This window comes from Poeciliopsis prolifica, unplaced genomic scaffold (genome assembly GCF_027474105.1).
Source record: "Poeciliopsis prolifica strain line A6 unplaced genomic scaffold, Auburn_PproV2 SCAFFOLD009, whole genome shotgun sequence".
Lineage (NCBI taxonomy): Eukaryota > Metazoa > Chordata > Actinopteri > Cyprinodontiformes > Poeciliidae > Poeciliopsis > Poeciliopsis prolifica.
In genome coordinates, this window is record NW_026562384.1 from 13,003,423 (window position 1) to 13,021,114 (window position 17,692).

Genomic DNA, 17,692 nt, shown 5'->3' on the forward strand with positions numbered 1-17,692 from the left:
AAGAACATGATGTTCTGCCATCCAAAAGGAGCTCAAAGCATCCGACCTCCCAACACAATAGCAAGGTCAAGTGTGATTATTAGATCACACTTCAGATAAATTCAAAGAAACATTGTTCTTATTGTTTTTATGTAATCTTAATAAGTAATGTGGGTCCATGTTATGTAGAGTTAGTTGTTCATTAAAGCAATTTTTTTGTCTAATTCAATGTAAAAGTTGAGTATTATGCTAAAATACAATTATTTTGGCAAAATAAATAATGTAAAGTCAAACATACGAATCTGGAAAGTGTATGTATCACAATGTCAATGTCTGCTTGTTTGTTGGAATCCGAAAAAAAGAACAAAATAGCTACGTCTGTTTGTGTGTTATGATTTAGACATAGCTTATGCATACCAGGGTATGTGGTTTTCTCTGAAGAAGAGTCCAACTCTGCATTATGCCAGGTTTTGGTGTTACCAGGCAAGCTGCCTCCAATTCAGATGTAGGACATGTACTTGTTAAAGAAAGATGTCAGAGATGAGACGTCAGAGATGCAACGAGACATATTTTCTCTGTACAAAGAGTTCGTCTGCCTGTTTAACCGCTTTCTGTCTGGCACAGATCTACTCACTCAACACACATCCAATTACCAGTGAAAAACATTAACAGTAGCTGAGGCTTGTTTTGACACACATTTGAGTAACCTGAGGTGATTCACTTTTTTTTCTTTTTTTTTTTAAAGAGTTCCTAGAAAATCATCCTTAAGTCACGCAAGCATTTTAAGACAGTTGGCGATGGGGCAGACGGTGGTAGAAGTTCACCCCACAATCAGCGGGTTGCTGGTTTGATCCCCGCCCCTCCCACCGCTGTCTTAGTCAAGACAGTTCACCTGCTTTGCCTGATAATGATGGTCAGAGGCCCCGGTGGCACTGGTGCGCAGCAGTCTTGCCTCTATCAGACTGCCCCAGGGCAGCTGTGGCTACTATCCAGTAACTTACCACCATGAGTGTGTGTGTGAATGGGTGAATGACTATAGTGCTTTCTGACTCTTGTGCTTTGGGGTATTTTAGATTTGACAAGGTGTTATGCAAGTACAAAGCCATTTACCACTACTATGCCACATCTTGTATGAACTGCTGTTTTAAATTTTCTGAATTTTGCAGGTTAAGAAAATTCTGCAGAGGGGAAAAATGTGTAATCTTGAAAAGGGGGAATGCTGATTGTTTCTGCTGGGACTTTAGAGCTGCATCAGGGTTTGTTGCATAAAAATCAAACCCAGTGTATGAAAAGTGTTTCCAGAGAGAACAGTCATCTCACCTTGTAGACTGCTTTTTTTCTCAGCTCCTCCCAATTCAGACTAAAACTTTAAGTCTTACACAAAGAAAGCCTGTGCAAGATTGCTGTTTCAACATCTTCAACTTCCTCATCAGTTTTCTCAGGAGAATTTTCACATGTCACAGCAGCAATTCAAGATGAATGGATAATACCATAATTGCTGTTATATAAGTCAGTTCAGGACCCCAATGTTAAGTATAACACTTCTGTCTTTTGAATTCAAGTCATCATCAGTCACACCTTACGCTGTCATGCTTTGACAGGTTATAAATATCAAAAAGCTTTGCTGAAGACATCTTTCACATCTTCCTACCTTATTAGTGGCATGTTAGCGTGAAAAGAATTCATCGTTTCTAACATTTTACATAGGGTGGAAGAATTAAATTACATGTTACAATTTAAAAGGGAAGGAGCAATGGAGAAGATTCAGGACTGTGAATGAGCTAGTGACATTGTGCTTAACATGCATACATTTTCCTTAAATCTTACTTAATTTGACTACACATAATCAGTGAGGAAAATATTGTAAGATATACATCACTGCAGTAAAAGGCAGATTTATTTTGTCAGGGATTCTGACAGTATTGTCCGCATCCCTTTTTAGGGAACAAGATGTTCATTAGTTCTTGTGCTAATTAGCACTAATCCTATAGAAATTATTTTTTCTCCACGTTTACAAACTGTAAACCTTTCTCAAATTTTAGTCTTGTTACTTACCTCCAGCCCTCTGGCATCTTTACTTAGCTCAAAGGAGAAGAAACAGTTAAAAGATACTTACCAGACCGGTCCCATATTGGAAGCACAGCAGGAGGGGAGTTACATAATGCTTTACAACCCATGCCTCTGTCTTTATACACTGATTTAATTTTTGAAACCCTTATTATATTGCCATTATGTTGGGCTAAATGGAAGAAGTTTCCCATGTTTTATAATTGCATCACTTCTCACATCTGAAAATATATCTACCCTATCTAATTCACGTTATGCAACCATTTCTTTCTGGAACTTAAATATGCCATATTTGGAAGTGGGGGTTAGTGGAGGGTTTCGATTATGCATGTAGTCTTGCTGAGCAGTTGTTCCAGGAACAGAGGCATCAGTGTAAATTCAAAACCTATGACTCTTGACCTTTTGTCTATTTGTGTAAGATTTTCTGACCTGGCAGTGTTCCTCAAGAATCAGCATGGATACAACCAGCGGTGGGAAGAGTCCCACTCCCCCTCCCCATTCCCTTTAATTTACCCCACTATTAAATGGTCTCCCACCCCCAGTTCATCACTGCCAGATGATCTCAATGCTGAATGTCAATGTCACCTGTGCCTAATGATCCATAAAAAAAATTGATAACTATGAATGGCAACCTGTGAACTTTGTGCTTTTTAAGGCTTTTAAATCCAGGCTTTGCAGATTTCTTCAGGATTCTGATCGTACACAACAATGAGGAAGTTACTGTTTATGGAAATCTAGTTAAAAAATCTGCCCCATAGTCCTCTCATGTTCAAAATGGACATCACTTGTGATCTTTAAATGCCATTTAATCATGTTTGCAACTCATATCAGTGAGCTAATTTGAATACTCATGATTCAAGAGAGTTCAACATCCAAACTGTTGAACTTTTCTTGCATGAGAAACTGTGACTGATGCACAATTACACAGGAAAGTATTACATACATAACTAAAAGTGGGTAAATACTTCCATGACTCTTAGACCTACATAAAGTGAGAACCACTTGGAACAGATATCTGGATAAATTTGTTTAGAATTTGTTTTTTCTTTCCGTTTTTCAGGATTTGCTATGCCCCCCACATTGATGAAGAGTATCAATAAAGTTGTTGTGTATAAGCTTCTGCATCCTTGAAGATTTTGTGTGGGGGAGATCAAAAACCACATTACTTAACCATAACATAACTATGTTCAATCATTTGCGACTCTTCTGAGCAACATTTTCTAGAATTACTAGTTCATAGTGCCAGAAATGCACTGCACATTTTCAGTTGTAAAAGGTGTACCAATAAATACTTAGCAGCTGCTTTACTCTTTATTTTGACATTTTTAGCTAAACATGCAAGTTGGGAATGGAAAACAATCTGACCAAATGATTCCCCTGCATGCAAAGCCAACCACTTGGAGGCAGAGCCAGTCTTTCCCTGCACCAACCCCAAATTTCCATCTGAGACTGATGTGTATTCAGTATGCATGTGTGTGTACGTGTTGCATAACTTCAGTAATCCAGCAGAAAGTCCTCTTTTAGCTGTCTCGTTTCATGTGCCCTAAAACTTATATTCACAGTCATAAGTGAAGATTTGAGTTTCTGCACTTTTTAAGAGCATATTGGTTTGAGAGTTTAACTTACTAACAAAAGAATGCAATGTCTTCCAAAAGTATTCCCACCCCTTGATCTTGTCCATATGTTTGCACATTCCAGTCAGAAACATCTATTTATTTGAATTCAGCCGTCTTGACTCTATAAACTAAGGCATTCCCTTTTTGCTGCAGGTATAGAGGCAAGTCTTTTGGGGTCCCTTCTGTATTCATGACACTTCAAAAATGGTCGCCAGTTATTTTTTTATTATTATTATTTTTTTTTTGCAGAACAGTTTAAGCTTTGTCACGTTGGAGGGGAAGCTTTTCTAAACAAAATCTTTTAAGCCTTTATTCCAACCATCCTTGTTTGTTCTCAGATTTTCCTCCAGGATCACCCTCCATTTAGCTGCCTCCATCTTGACAAAAGAGCTCCCAAAGCATGATGCTGCCACTACCATGCTTTGATTGCTGATGTACGCTGATACTATTTGCCCGGAGCAACTTCTTGCACATGTTTCTTTTGTACCCTACATGGCTTATGACAAACTGCCAACAGAGCTTCTTAGAGCTTTCTTTCCATAATGACTTTTGTTCATCCACAAAGCCCAGACTTTTAAAGTACTAAACTGATTGTTTTTCTGTAAATAGATTCTTCCACCTGAGCTGTAGCTCTCTGGACCTTGTTTGGCTTCTATTCCAACTAATCTTCTGATCTGTCGTTGAAGGTGGACACACATTTTTCAGCAGATGTGCAGCAGTCTTGTCACCTTCATATCTCACAGTTCAGATTTTAAAAAATTGTAAAACCTTTTTTTTTTTTTTATCTTATACTTCTCAACTATGTGCCGCTTTGTGATGGTCTGTGTAGAATATCAAAATAATGCATTGATGTTTGTAGTTGTAATGTGACAAAAGGGGAAACTATTCACATGTTGTAAAGCCCTGTCAACAAGAAGATGTTCTAAACCAGGGTCCGAAAATCATATTCAATTTTGTCCACATTGAGATCGTGAGTGTCTCAAAGGAACAACTGTGGTAGAATGCATTAAAAAGGTAAACTAATAACTAAAATATTGTAACTTTCTCTGTATTCTCTCTTTATAGAATTTAACATTTAACATTGAAGTCATTTGACATTATACACATAAAAACTGATTTGATTTGACTGATAAAATAACATTTAAGCACAGTGTTGTGAAGTTTTATCAAGATTTAGTTTGCCATAAAGTCCAGAGGGCCACATAAATAGTTATGACGGCTGGATTTGCCCAGCAGGCTCTGAATTTGACACACGTTCTACACGCCACTTGGTACGATTTCTGATGAGTGTGAGAAAGTTTTCAATATTTTGGAAGGGACCATTGAATTTTGAATATTGTAGAACAAAGTTTGGGCTGATGAAGTTTTTAAGGATTTCTTTAGAGTACTTTTGCACCTCTATTTGGAGCTAGTTTTAAGAAGCTAAACTGAATTTCGCTCACCATTTACCTAATGTGTTTTCAAAAAAGCTGCAAACAGCTGTGAAACAGACATCATGGCTATGGTTAAGAGACATCTATTTTCTCAGCTGTATTTTTTGGTGTTATGTCACATATGAAGCATGCCTGGAAACTTGTCATCAATCAGTTGCAAATCAAAAGCCACTAAAATGAATCAGGAACACATTGTTTCGGAACCAGTCTTAAAATAGAACGAGAGCAAGCAAAGTACTAGCTGAAACCACAGTCCTAATTGTCTTCAGGCTTTTCCTGGCCCTCTATAGTTATTGGCATGCTGGCTCTAGAGCCAGATTGAATTTTTCCTTTGTGGTTGAAGCTGTTTTTGCTATTAACATGAGTCTGATTAAACTGGAGCACTGCTTTCTGTACATAACCCTGAAGCCTCTTTCATTGATAGACTGACCAGAAGTATTTTGTGTGAAACAGCCAATAAAGACCTGACTGTTTCCTCTTTTGTTAAATAATTAATGCAGCTCTCATTTAAAACTGCACACCCATCCTGAAAGCAGAGAATGCATTGATCTAGACCATCAGCTGCACAACCAATAAGTTATTCTGTCACAGAACACATAAAGAAGACCACGGATTTTAATCGGTGGTGATCTCAGGCCAAAAGTCACCATGTTTTCAGGAATAGATGGATACAAGTCTAGTGTTCGCATCAGGGAAGCCACAACATATCTGGTTACACACAGGCTGCCAGCTAAACTAAAAAGAAATAGCTACTAGTACAAAGTGTTTTTGCCCTCCTCTGCAGATTCCAGACCATACGCAAACTAGCCATTATTACTTCACTATCATTAGTGGTTGTGCTGTTTTTGACTTTTGGGCGGGGAAAACACTTACATAATGATTATAAACAAGGACAAAGAGTATGAAATGTGTCTTATTCAAGTCTGATGAGACGACTTCAAGTTACTTCAATCAGAGCTTGAAGTAATTTCCTCCTGCAAATTATTTTTGCAGGAGGAACCATATGGTGGTTAAAAGTATTCACACCCCTTGTACCTTTACATATTTTGTCAGAAACAGTTTTGTTTTGATATGTGAAGGATCAACACAAAGGAAACTTTGAGATGAACGAAAGTAACACATTCTTTCCAAATCGTTCAAATACAGAAAGGATGATGTGTCTTTTTTAATTGGGCACGCCAAATGTTATGAAGCTCACTGTCTTCTGAAACCACATAAAGATAATCTGCATATCATATAAAATCAGCATGAATGCAGTTGTTCAGTTTGTTCAATAGCAAACACCATTAAGACGAACCAGGAACACATTTGAAGTTTTCTGACATACATGGTATGTGTAGGATAAAACAAACACCCTGAAAACACCATGTCCAGCAACATAATGCTGTGGTTATGCTTTGGTTTATCAAGGGCAGGTGATGTAACCAAAGCAGATGGCAAGATGGATGGAGACTGGGAGAAAATAATGATAGAGGCTGTAAAAGACTTAAAATAGGCCCAAAGAAATTAACACAAGAAATTTCTTCTCTGATGTGCTTAGAAGTTTGTAAGCATTTTAAAATGTTTAAATGTTTTCTTCAAGATAAAGATTAGGGGGATTTCAGTGGATTTTACGTCTCACCCTATTAAGATTCCTCAAGCAAAAATGAGTAAAAATTTAAGCGTTAACTTACACCTAATTAGATATCATCATGATGACAAGACAAACTGAATACAATTTGTTAGCAGTTCAAAAATAATACATCATCTCATTATGATAGAATTATGAGCCAAAGACCGACAACATGATATATTATGTAAACATACGGTTTATTGCAACTGTGCAGTTGTATCCAAAAATCACAGTGGTCAACTGTTTCAGGGATACATTATAGCAACAAAATCGTAATTTTTACAAAACAAATAAAACAAAATTTAGCACTAGCTACGAAGAAGACTTCTCCCTGTGAAGTTTTACACATGGTCCTCATTTGGTTAGCTTTTGGTGCCGTGTGAAAATACGTCTTTGGTAGCTGGAAAAAAACGACAACAATAACCAAAGTCTTGTCAGAAATGCGATCATCGCTCACAGGCACTGTTGTCGTGCCATTGTTTTCAAGTTGCCATCTGAATAAGGAAAGAGACCATATACTGGACGGCACTACCTACAAACAAAAGGAGTGCATAGGCTGCTAGAAATGCAGCTGTCTGCTTCCAAACCATCCTAACATTATTTACCTCAGAGACATTTCATCTGTATGTACATTGTAGTTTTCCTGTGAGTTAAGCAAACAAAATGGCAGATATGGACGGACCTGTAACAAAGACAGCTTCTGAAAGCCTAGTACACTGCTCTTATTGTACAAAACAACTCATTTTTGTTCTGAATTTCACAAAAATAGAAGATATAGCAGAATTAATTTTACCCCCATAAGCAGCAAGCCCCGACAGCAAACAATACAAGTGTACATGTTTTATGAGATATTACAGTATTCTGTTAGTTTACTGCAGCAGTTCATCAGCTTAGATGGAGAACATTGCGTTGACCTCCACCTCTGTGGCCTTAGCTTATCCTGTGTATTTTCCTTGTTATGCTTAGGATGGACAGGAACATGGCAGCAATACACTGTCGGTAGATCAAAAGTCTGTATGTGTCTGAAATGTGTGGTTGGAAGTCCATTAAAGTATTTTGAGATGAGGTGAATCCACACCAATGGGACTTTTCTTGTTGAGACTTGGAGGACCGTCTCAGATGGGTCTCCTCTGGGTCATGAGGGAGTGAAGTCCCAGCACTTTCCAGGTTAGCGCTTGCAGGGCAAGCCCAATCAACACCTCTTTGCTCCTCCCCTTCCTCAACAGAGGAAAAAAGGACGGTGCTTTGCTGGAAGAGTTTGGCTAGGGAGGGAAATCCCCCACCCTCTGTCTAGGCTAGTCTGCCCTTTCTATGCTTAACACTCAGGCCTATGAAGAGCGACTACGACAAAGAGCTGGATGGTACACAGGATGGGCCTGACATAGCACCAGTTTTAGAGCGTCTCTAGTTCTGGTTTTGTGCTTATCAGTATCAACAGTTCATTTGAGTCCCATCAATCATTTACAGCACCGATGATTCTTCTTCGACATCCCGAAGGGGTCTCGGTGGTGGCGATTTAGTAACGCTTACGTTTTTAAAAACGAGGTCCACGACTTTTAAAGACAAAGTGGCTCTGCCCGCCCCAAGGCAGAGCCACTTATACAGCAGAGCCAGTGCTGTGGCTACAGCTCTGCTGCTGGTTCTTTTGCTGTGGTGCTGGGGTCACCCGGACGTTCTGATTATCCAAGAGCACATCTGTCGGGATGCGGGACTGGAACTTCTCCAGCTGCTCCGGACTGGCCAGGTTCTTAAGCAGATAGTTCTCCCTCTCAAGCTGGTTGTTCTTCTCTGCTAACTCCTTTATCTGCTCCTTGAGGATTTCCACTTCCTCACGCACCGCATACATCAAGTGGTTCTTGACAAGATCCTGTCATTTGAAAAACAAGAGATGGATCAGACTCAGAATAGGCATGGACAAGAAAATCTTGTAAGACAAATGAGTTTATCGCAGAACTGATGCATGCATTTGGTTCGCCTGTTGATTTTCTCCTCAGTTTTTCTGAAGGGTATTATTACAATTAAGTTTGCATATTATGAACCATGCCATTTCTAAGTATTGTTTTGTCTTTTCTCCCAGGACTCCTCTTCAACTCTGAGAGGAAAAACATGTCTGCACTTGTTGCTCACATCAGGGGATTCCCACTACTTTTATTCATAATTAGTTTTAGATATTATTTCTAGCAGACGCCAGTGATTCTAAATGTCGCAAATAATCATTCTAGGAAAAAGGTCACAAGCTTATTTACAGGGATAAACAGCCCATATGATGTGCTGAGTGAAATATCTGTTTACAAGTTATACCGAGGTCAGACTGATTGCACTGTAATGCTGTGTCCTGTATCAGGACACAGCATTATAGCCATTATAGTCTGTGCTAAAAGATGCATGAATCTACTGTATAACCTTTCTGAATGCATTAGCGTTGTGTTTGGTGTTCATTCTCTGCTTACCATGGCCTGCTCGATCTTGTTGTCAATGGCCACCACGCTAGCACCAGAGGCACTGCAGAAACAAGAAGAGAGAGCCATAAACACACTGATAACTTCACACGCACTGTTCCTTCCTGACGCAACACCTGACACAGTGGAACAAAAAGCTCCCAGAACAGAAAGGGAACGAGATCGTCGCCCTGCTGTTATCTGAGATGGCTGAGCGTGAAACTGCTCGAAGAAGTTTGTGACTCTTTTCAGTACAATGTAATAGACTCGTTGGATCGTCAGCAGCGCCACAGTTTGTAACGGAGAACAGTAACAGAGGGCGGCTAAGGGATTTACAACCAGCTCGCGTCGGTTCAGTTTCATTCAAGCACCAATCGACAAAAGTGTACCTGTTGTCAAGTTTGACCGAAACGACGTCTCCTCCGAGCAGCGAGGAGAAGAACGAGATGGAGAAGTTGTGCAGCTGGTAGACTGCCACCTCCATCGGAGTCTTAGCGAACATCTCCGTGCTCATGTTGAGGACCACACTCGTTTGGATGATGCTTCTCGCCACGATTGCGACTTGGTCGGTCACCGAAGTGAGTCAATAAGTGAGGATCCGGTTGGGAGGATTCGGCTCGTTTAGTTCGTCGAGTTAGTAGCGCTGCACTGACTCCTCTATGAAACCTTAGAGCTCAGTGCTGTGTCAGGGTTATAAGTCAAGCTTCGCCGGTTCGTTCGAGCGACTGTCTGTTGCTATTTCTGCACCCAGCCTGTATTTGTAAGACTGGGTCGTGACGCAAGCATAAATTATGCAAATTAGCTTTCAGGGCGGGAGGGAAGGAGGCAGAGCTTGTGTTGCCTTCCAGGACTGTCAGAAGAAAAAAAATCACTAATGAGCCATATTTTTGGGTTCTGATAAATACACCCCCTCCTCTGCTTTTACATAATGCAACAGGGTACACTTTGTTCTGCACGGTCCATCAAATGTCTAATTCACCACGATATCTTTTGATATGTGTATAAGCTGTTTTATGAGCATCTGTTCACAGTAGTTTTCCTTCTAATGATTGCTTAAAATGGAACAGGAACGAAATGACCACACATGATTGGATGTGAACTAGTTCAATGCTGCAGAAAGGTACTTTATAAGCATTTTTCACATTGGATAGTGGATATCTGGTGTATGTTTTATTTTTTACTCAGAAACTTCTCAGATGTTCTTGGAGAGCCAAATGATACAAGCATAATCTACTGCAATTTTCAAGTGTAATCAATGCATTATCTTATTTTATGCAACACGTCAGTTCTTACACAGAGCAACGGCTTTTTGTGAGAGACAAAATGACTACCTGGCGAATGACTCCTAATATGAGGCCTTGAACGCAGCATCTCAAGTGCCCCGCTGTTGAACTTCTGTTCTTTTTCAAACGCAGATGCATGCATTTAACCCACAGACCGAGATGTGCTCCACTTCTAACCAACCCAACATAACAAAATGAACTTTTGCATATGCGTAAACAATGTGCTGCTTTTGTAAACAAACGCTTGATTTGATCAAATGTTCCATGCACTGCGCAGTCGTCTTAATGAAATCTGATTCTCCCGTAAACCGGACAATAAAATAGAGTATTTGTTAGAAGTCCTTTAATGTTTTCGTAGATTAGATTTCTACTGATTTGCTCATGTGAGTTTCTTGTAATGGTGTTATTGATTCGCTGTGTGCAGAAATTGTTGTCAGTGTGATTCCTCAATGAGGAATTTGGTATTTGGTATAGTAATGACAATAACATGTTGTCCCCAGGCCTTGACCTACAAATTGTTTATCAAAAGGTCTTTTTCCATCCCAGCATGTGCACGCTTACACTTTATTTAGGTATTTTTTCATATCATTTGGGAAATTTCCTCAACTTAAGTCTGAAGTCGATTGCCCTCTAGTGGTAAGAAAGTAAGTTACACTATACAGTATAATGTATATAAATTGGCCCTCTTTTTTCCTTGTGGGTTTTTTCCAGTCATCCTTTGGCACCCAGTTTCAACCTGCTTTTCCTTCCTCGATTTTTAGAGCTATTAATACATTCACTTTATAATGTTTATATGTCACACTACTGGAATTATATTTCAACAAAAACATCAGGAATATTTTTAATGATGTAAATAAAGGTTATTATGTCTGCAATAATCAACCCTATAACGATGCAAACTACAAATAATCACTCAACAATCCCTGCTCCCTGTTGGATGACCTTCTGCACTTGTGGCAGCATTTTGAACTTGTTACTACATGTGACGCAATTGCACTAAGTCTCCTCCAAACAGTAATAAACAGATTATGGGCAGCAGTACATGCTGATAAAGCACACAAAATGTCAACATGTTATTTTTCACTGAGCAGCACCTGAATGTGTTGTAAGATGTGTTTATGATTGATGCAAAGTTTAACAGATTTTATGTCATTGCTTACAACCATTCAGCTGTCACTCTGTGTACGCTTTTGTTGGTGTACTTTAGTGCTACTGTATCAATTATAAGCCAGAAATATTTTTTGTTTTGGAACATCTCGAGGTCAAACATTTTGTTCTACTACACAAGGAAGAACACTCAAAGTTATTCAGTAACGTCTGTGGAATTTTTTATCTGAACTCTGAGAGCCTTCCATTTTCATTCATGTCCAATTGAACATAATCAGATTTTTAATACAATTATTTGATATTCTCTCAAATGAATCAGAAATAAAGCCCATATAGTCAGAAGAAAATGACTACATTTACAGAAATATGCATACCCTTTTAACTTATACATATAGAATGGAAAGAAAACAAACTCTGTTTTTAAATTTTGTCAACAAAAACTATTCCAAAAGAAGTGTTGTTTTATGTATTCCGCCTCCTGAATCAATATTTTGTCTCAAATTACAGCTGCAGAAACTGTACGCATCAAGAGGCCCACATCTTTGTGCCGTTCTCTTTTCAAAATACTTCAAATTTATTCTAGGTCTGAACTTTGACTGGGACATTGTAGGGCATAACTACTACTCTGCGCAGTTTCCCTGTCTTTTGAGGACAAGTATCACCATAGCTTGATGCTGCTTGTGGACAACTGCAAACTTTAACACTGTTCTATAATGGACAGATTGTCAAATTATGCAACTATTAGATGACATTTAACTAAATTCTGCCATCTGAGCAACAGATTTCTGCTACTCTGCCAGAATTGGTGTGGAGCTCCTTACAGATTCTCTGATTAATACTCTCCTTGTCTGGTTTTTTACCCTCTCTACAACTCCCATGCTAGTTTGCTGTGCTCCTTGTTTTTTGTGACGTTGTTTAGTCACCGATATTGTACAAAACACCTTTATTGGCCTTCACAGAACAGCTGTATTTCTGCCAAGAAAAAAAACTACAAACACATTGACTGTGTTACTACATAGATGACCTTATAAAGCAGCCGACTGCACAAGATTTTATTCAATGGGGACAAAATGAAAGTAATAAATACAAATGCACACAACACTTTTCAGATTATTTGTGAAAAAACATATTTAATAATTTATGTTTCTTGTACTTCAGAATTGTGATCTACTTTGTTTTGGGAAAAAATATGTTTAATTCAAGTGTGTGGTTGTAAAATGATAAAAATTAGAAAAAATGTGAAGGGCATGAATGCATGTACAAGTTCTTTTCGGCAGGAGTCACACTTAATACTTCAAGCTCGGTTGAAATTCAGTCTCCAAAACATGTCTTATATGTACTGAATACATGGTGATCAAAAATGGGAATGCATACACTTATTTTATTATTTTGCCTCGTTTTACTCTAAGTTTCAGCAAAATAGTGAAACAAATCTTGACAACAATATGTTTTTCACTGCATAAACAACTTCATTTAGCTTGCCAGCAGCCTATTTCTAAACAGTTTTTATGTGCCACAGACATAATTTTGTTCCTTCTTAGAAGCTGAAGTGGCTCATATTTCTGATAAACCATTGGTGCCTGATCACGTTTGATGCATGCCAGTATCATTCAGTGAGTCACATTACAGCCAGACCACAGTTTCCATCAGATGTCCAGAGTTCCAAAGCCAAACATGTTATAAAATATTGTTCATATGCAATAACGCCTGAAGAAGAAAGAGGGTGAGTCATGTTGCCAACTGTTAAGCTTTTGCCACAAGCAACATTTTTGAGTTTTGACACACCAATTTCAAGATGTACGCATTAGTAACTGCCAGAAACACAAACTGTTAAATCAACAGAATATGTAAGCAAACACACAAAAACAGGCACATTGTTTTGAGCTTGCTTTCTGGTTATCTTCCTTTTGTTTCCATAAATTTGTAATGTATGGCAGAGTGCAAGTGTGGTCCAACAATGTGGATAATCGCCACAGACTCCAGCCAGAGGCTACCTCAAAGGAAGCTGATCTCAAAGGAAGCTGTGCATGTGGGCAACAGCAGTAGCTGCAAACACTGAATACTGAATGGTCTCCATAAACCAGCACACCCACAGGCACTCATTACCACATCTCCTTCAGTGTCCTGAGCAACAAATAACAAAAAAGGTTTTAATTAGACGTTTTGTTAAATTTAACATGCTGTCAATATCTGTCATGTATTCAGAAATATTCTCTCTAGCAAAATGTTGTGCAGAAGATACAGAATATTTGATTAGATTCAACATGACAAGACTGGCATTAAAATTCAGTATCTTTTGCTACCAATGCTCCATAAAAAATAAATAAAAAAACGTGCACATTTGTTTTATCAATGCAGCACAATTGTAGAAATTAATAAGAGCTTCATACAGCATTCAGCATTCATTAGTGTGCAACAAATCACTTAAGGTGCAGTCATATATATGTATTTAAAAATTGATGTTACATGGAACCAAATGCGAGGAACTTTAGCAGATTTCTTTTAATGTCATAGTCTGTCACCTCTGAACTATTCAAACCTCTGTTTTGAATAGTGCATGTGCACTGGAATCAAGAGTGTGGCGTTTAGTGTTCTGCTGTGAGCGGACTCAGTTTGTTGCTTTTGCCTTTCTGTCATCATTTCTTTTTAGTGATTGTTTCATATTTTAATTTAGTTACCTAAGCCACATTTACGTCAATTCAGTTACAGTGGTGCTTACCTGTTTTGACTCTCCCTAAAAGAAACTATGACTGTTTGGCTTATTAGGTGTTCAAATTATAAGTTCTACAGGGTTAAATAATAGGGCAAAGCTGGTCTTATTCAAATAGAAGGCAGGCATCTAATATTGTCTCAGGGTACAACAATGTGCCTGATATTAGGGCTTCTTGACATTAGGAAAAACATTTGATATGTGATAATACTGGATAACATTGCAGAAGCAATATGACTTGCGATAAACATTTAATTAAAAAGCGTTAATGTCCTTCTGGTTGGGGTTCAAGAAGAACATAGACCCCAGAAAATAAGTAAATTATCCAGCAATTGGAAAAAATTGGAATCTATTCTTTCCTTCTTAACAACAAGGTGTTATTGAAAAAGTTACTCCTGCCTGGCATCTGCTGTTGTGGCAGTGAAACAACTTAACTAGTTGCTTAATGACTTGACTATCTTCCCAGATCTGTAACTTTTATGTTGCATTAAATAACTGTTACCAACAGGCTTACAGAGCTTTAATGCAAGATAGTTAAACAATTATGTTGACACCTTTGCTGTCCAATTAGTTCTTTTACCTTATCTGTAATATACGGGCAAGGTAAATATGCTGTGTACAGTGCAATACTACTTTGTATAAAGAATACTAAGTTATTTATTTTTGATGTTTAACTGGAATGAAATATATGTTGTTTTAGTAAAAAAAAAAAGACAGAAAATATCCACCCACAACTCAAGATCTCTCAGTCACTGACAAATTACATATCTTCCGCTCTATTCATGTGCTAATTTGTAATTGTCACTGTCACTCTCATGGCACCATCATGGCAAATGTCCTGCTCAAAACAAGACAAATTACTTTCCCCTCCTCTGCTGCCCTCACTTACCGGCGATCCGGCCTCTTGAAGAGACTCGGTGAGTATGGAGGAGAGTAGCTCACAGTTCTGTCTGGAAAGCTGAAAGGGAAATGGGGATGATAATAAAAGAATCTCTGAGGTGGTTCGATCACCTGAAGAGGAGTCACAATCCTTGGAGAAGGTGGCCTTGCCCCAGAAGAGGCAACTCCAGTGGGACACGTCTGGGACTGTCCCATCGTGGTGTTAGTGACTGTCAGGGCTGTGAGAGGCTCTTGGCCGTTTTCACACTGTTCTGTGGGTGTTTGTACCCGGCAACTGTGTCCTCAGGGCACAAAGAGGCAATTGAGCCATGACGATACTTCTGGCTCTGCAGCCATGGCTCTGAGTGCCATGCTCAGACTGATACTTGTATGATGTGACTCCAGTCTAGTGGAATACAATAGTCCTAGACACCCAGCGAGGGGAACAGTTCTTTGAATTGGGGCCAATTGCTTCATGTATGCAATGGTGTAGTATCTCTCTCATGCAGACAAAAGAAGATACTTTCTCAAATTTCAGCTTCAGAAAGCAATTGTCATGCTGGTCTCTCTACTGTATTTTAACAATAGTATTAAAGCTCGTTCAAAGTACATGTAAATATCGCAAGCTTATCAAGAACCTTCTGGGAAACTGAGATCGCTCAAACAAAAGCTGACACATCGACATTTGTTTGCAAGCAAAAGCAAGCTGAGACAGATTAATGACACTAATTGACTGTTATGTAACATTTCATATTATGTATGTGGTTTTAAGGAAATCCTTCAAAGTTCTGGGTTTGCACGATGCATAAATCCTCCTTTGTCATCGGGGATATACTTGTTTGGAGAGTCACTGCTGTGGAAAAAGAGCTCTAAGGAGCATTACTAAGCCAGTCTTGATTTGACAAATTGTACGCCTCTTTCCAGTTTGACAGCTTTGCATAAATATCTTGCATCTCATTTTAAGCTTAATCCTGTCTGCTGGCAAGAATGTTGTGACATTTGACATCCCAAATGCAGTGCAGATAAGTCTGGTGGTAAAAGTAGTTATGCAATGTTAAAACTGGATTTTCCTTTCCGAGGACCATTTGTCAGCATCCTGTAATAATCTTTTAAACTATTCATGATACAATTTTAGGTAATTTAAAGTTACAAACAAGATCAGTAGCATAAAGCCAACACTTTTGTTTGCTTTCATACTACTGTATGAAAGCAGAGTAATATTTTTTATTTCCTTGTGCTTACTGTCACTCGGTTCAGCCAGTTCTTGTAGAGTAGCCATCATACTGGACTCAAGTTCATATTTATTACAGCTAAACCTAACCTGCTAAGTGTGGAGATGAGTGGGGGGTATAATCATGACAAAATAAGTTGTCAATTTATATGCCCAATATTTAACAAATTTTCAGACTATTTTTTTCCCAAAGAACAACTAGTGATAGATCTGGCGACTCTTCTTTTGTGTTGTTGGAGACTTTTATGGTGACAATGCTCTGCAGCTCAGCTGCAGGAAGCCTGTGTGTCCTAAGCAAGCAGCGAGAGCAGCCAGTGACTCAGTAGCCGCCATTAGCTTCTCCTGCTTCCTCATTAATTTATCCAATATTGATAACATGCTTTTAAATGCAATATCCCTGGATATTTCAGTGTATACTGCAAGTCAGCTATCAGAGTTGTTGTGAAGGTGTCTACATCTTATTTAATCTATTTAAGCCTGCATCATTTGAGTAATGGCTCTTTCAAGCTGAATGATGCACAAAAACTAATTGAGAAGAAAACCAGTCAGTTATATGCTGCATGCTCCTAGTCACCAGGTGTTTCATTGGAAATTATGTCATCTGTTGAGTGTCAGAGAGTAATTATGATGAGCAACCTTGGTAGGTTGGCAGATGCAATTTTTTGTCCTGAAAACAAGAATCCTGGGATATGCACAATCATTTGCATTCACATGTCACCAAATGGAGATATTTTTGAACAAAAATAAATAAAAACTCTTGATGGGATCTTCTTTTTAAATCAATTTTGTTGTTTTTTGCTTTCTTTCGTGTATTTTTCTATAAATCTTTTCTCATTTAATTTTCTTTCCCATCATATCTCTTCTTATTTTTTTTTTCCTGTCATGTTTCTGGCTGAGCTTGCAGCTGTGTGACCCAAGTCACCAACAACTGGAACAACAGTGGAGCAACTCAGGCCCTTGATGAGCTGCCCCCTGGCGTGCGATTACGCGCTGAGTTCTGTTTTTGTTTTCCAGTGTGCACGCTGATGCATGGTGCTTGCCGCACTTTTGTATGCCTGCGTGGCCTGCTCATGCACGTCCCCACTTTGTCAGCAGGATCTGGATTTAACTGGATGATAGGCACCCTGCTAACGCTCACTATCAGTGTCATCCAAACACTGAGTCGTTCCCACAGACTCCTGCAGGCTCCTCTGCTGAGCCTGAAAGCTAATCCTTTGTCACCTGACGATAGAGTCGTGACTAAGTTCCCATGGATAATTCTAAGTCACTGGCGGTCATTCTGATAATACAATATCCAACAGTCATACATTTCAGCAATAAGACAATGAGCTGAAAAA

At 38.8% G+C, this 17,692-nt stretch overlaps 1 protein-coding gene across 2 annotated transcripts in view; it reads right to left on the minus strand.

The window, feature by feature from the left end:
* Positions 1–6,885: 6,885 nt before the first annotated feature.
* The window catches only part of tsc22d3 (TSC22 domain family, member 3), a 32,986-nt gene continuing 22,179 nt past the window's right edge, over positions 6,886–17,692 (minus strand). The window contains exons 1-3 of one of the 2 annotated variants that reach the window (XM_055034127.1): positions 9,535–9,905; positions 9,158–9,209; positions 6,886–8,574 (exon numbers count right to left, since the gene is read on the minus strand). In XM_055034127.1, coding sequence (XP_054890102.1) covers positions 8,305–8,574; positions 9,158–9,209; positions 9,535–9,659 — 447 coding nt within the window. In that variant the 5' untranslated portion in view covers positions 9,660–9,905 and the 3' untranslated portion in view covers positions 6,886–8,304. Of the gene's footprint in view, positions 8,575–9,157; positions 9,210–9,534; positions 9,906–17,692 lie in introns of those variants that run through there. The other variant, XM_055034126.1, reaches the window with a different exon arrangement.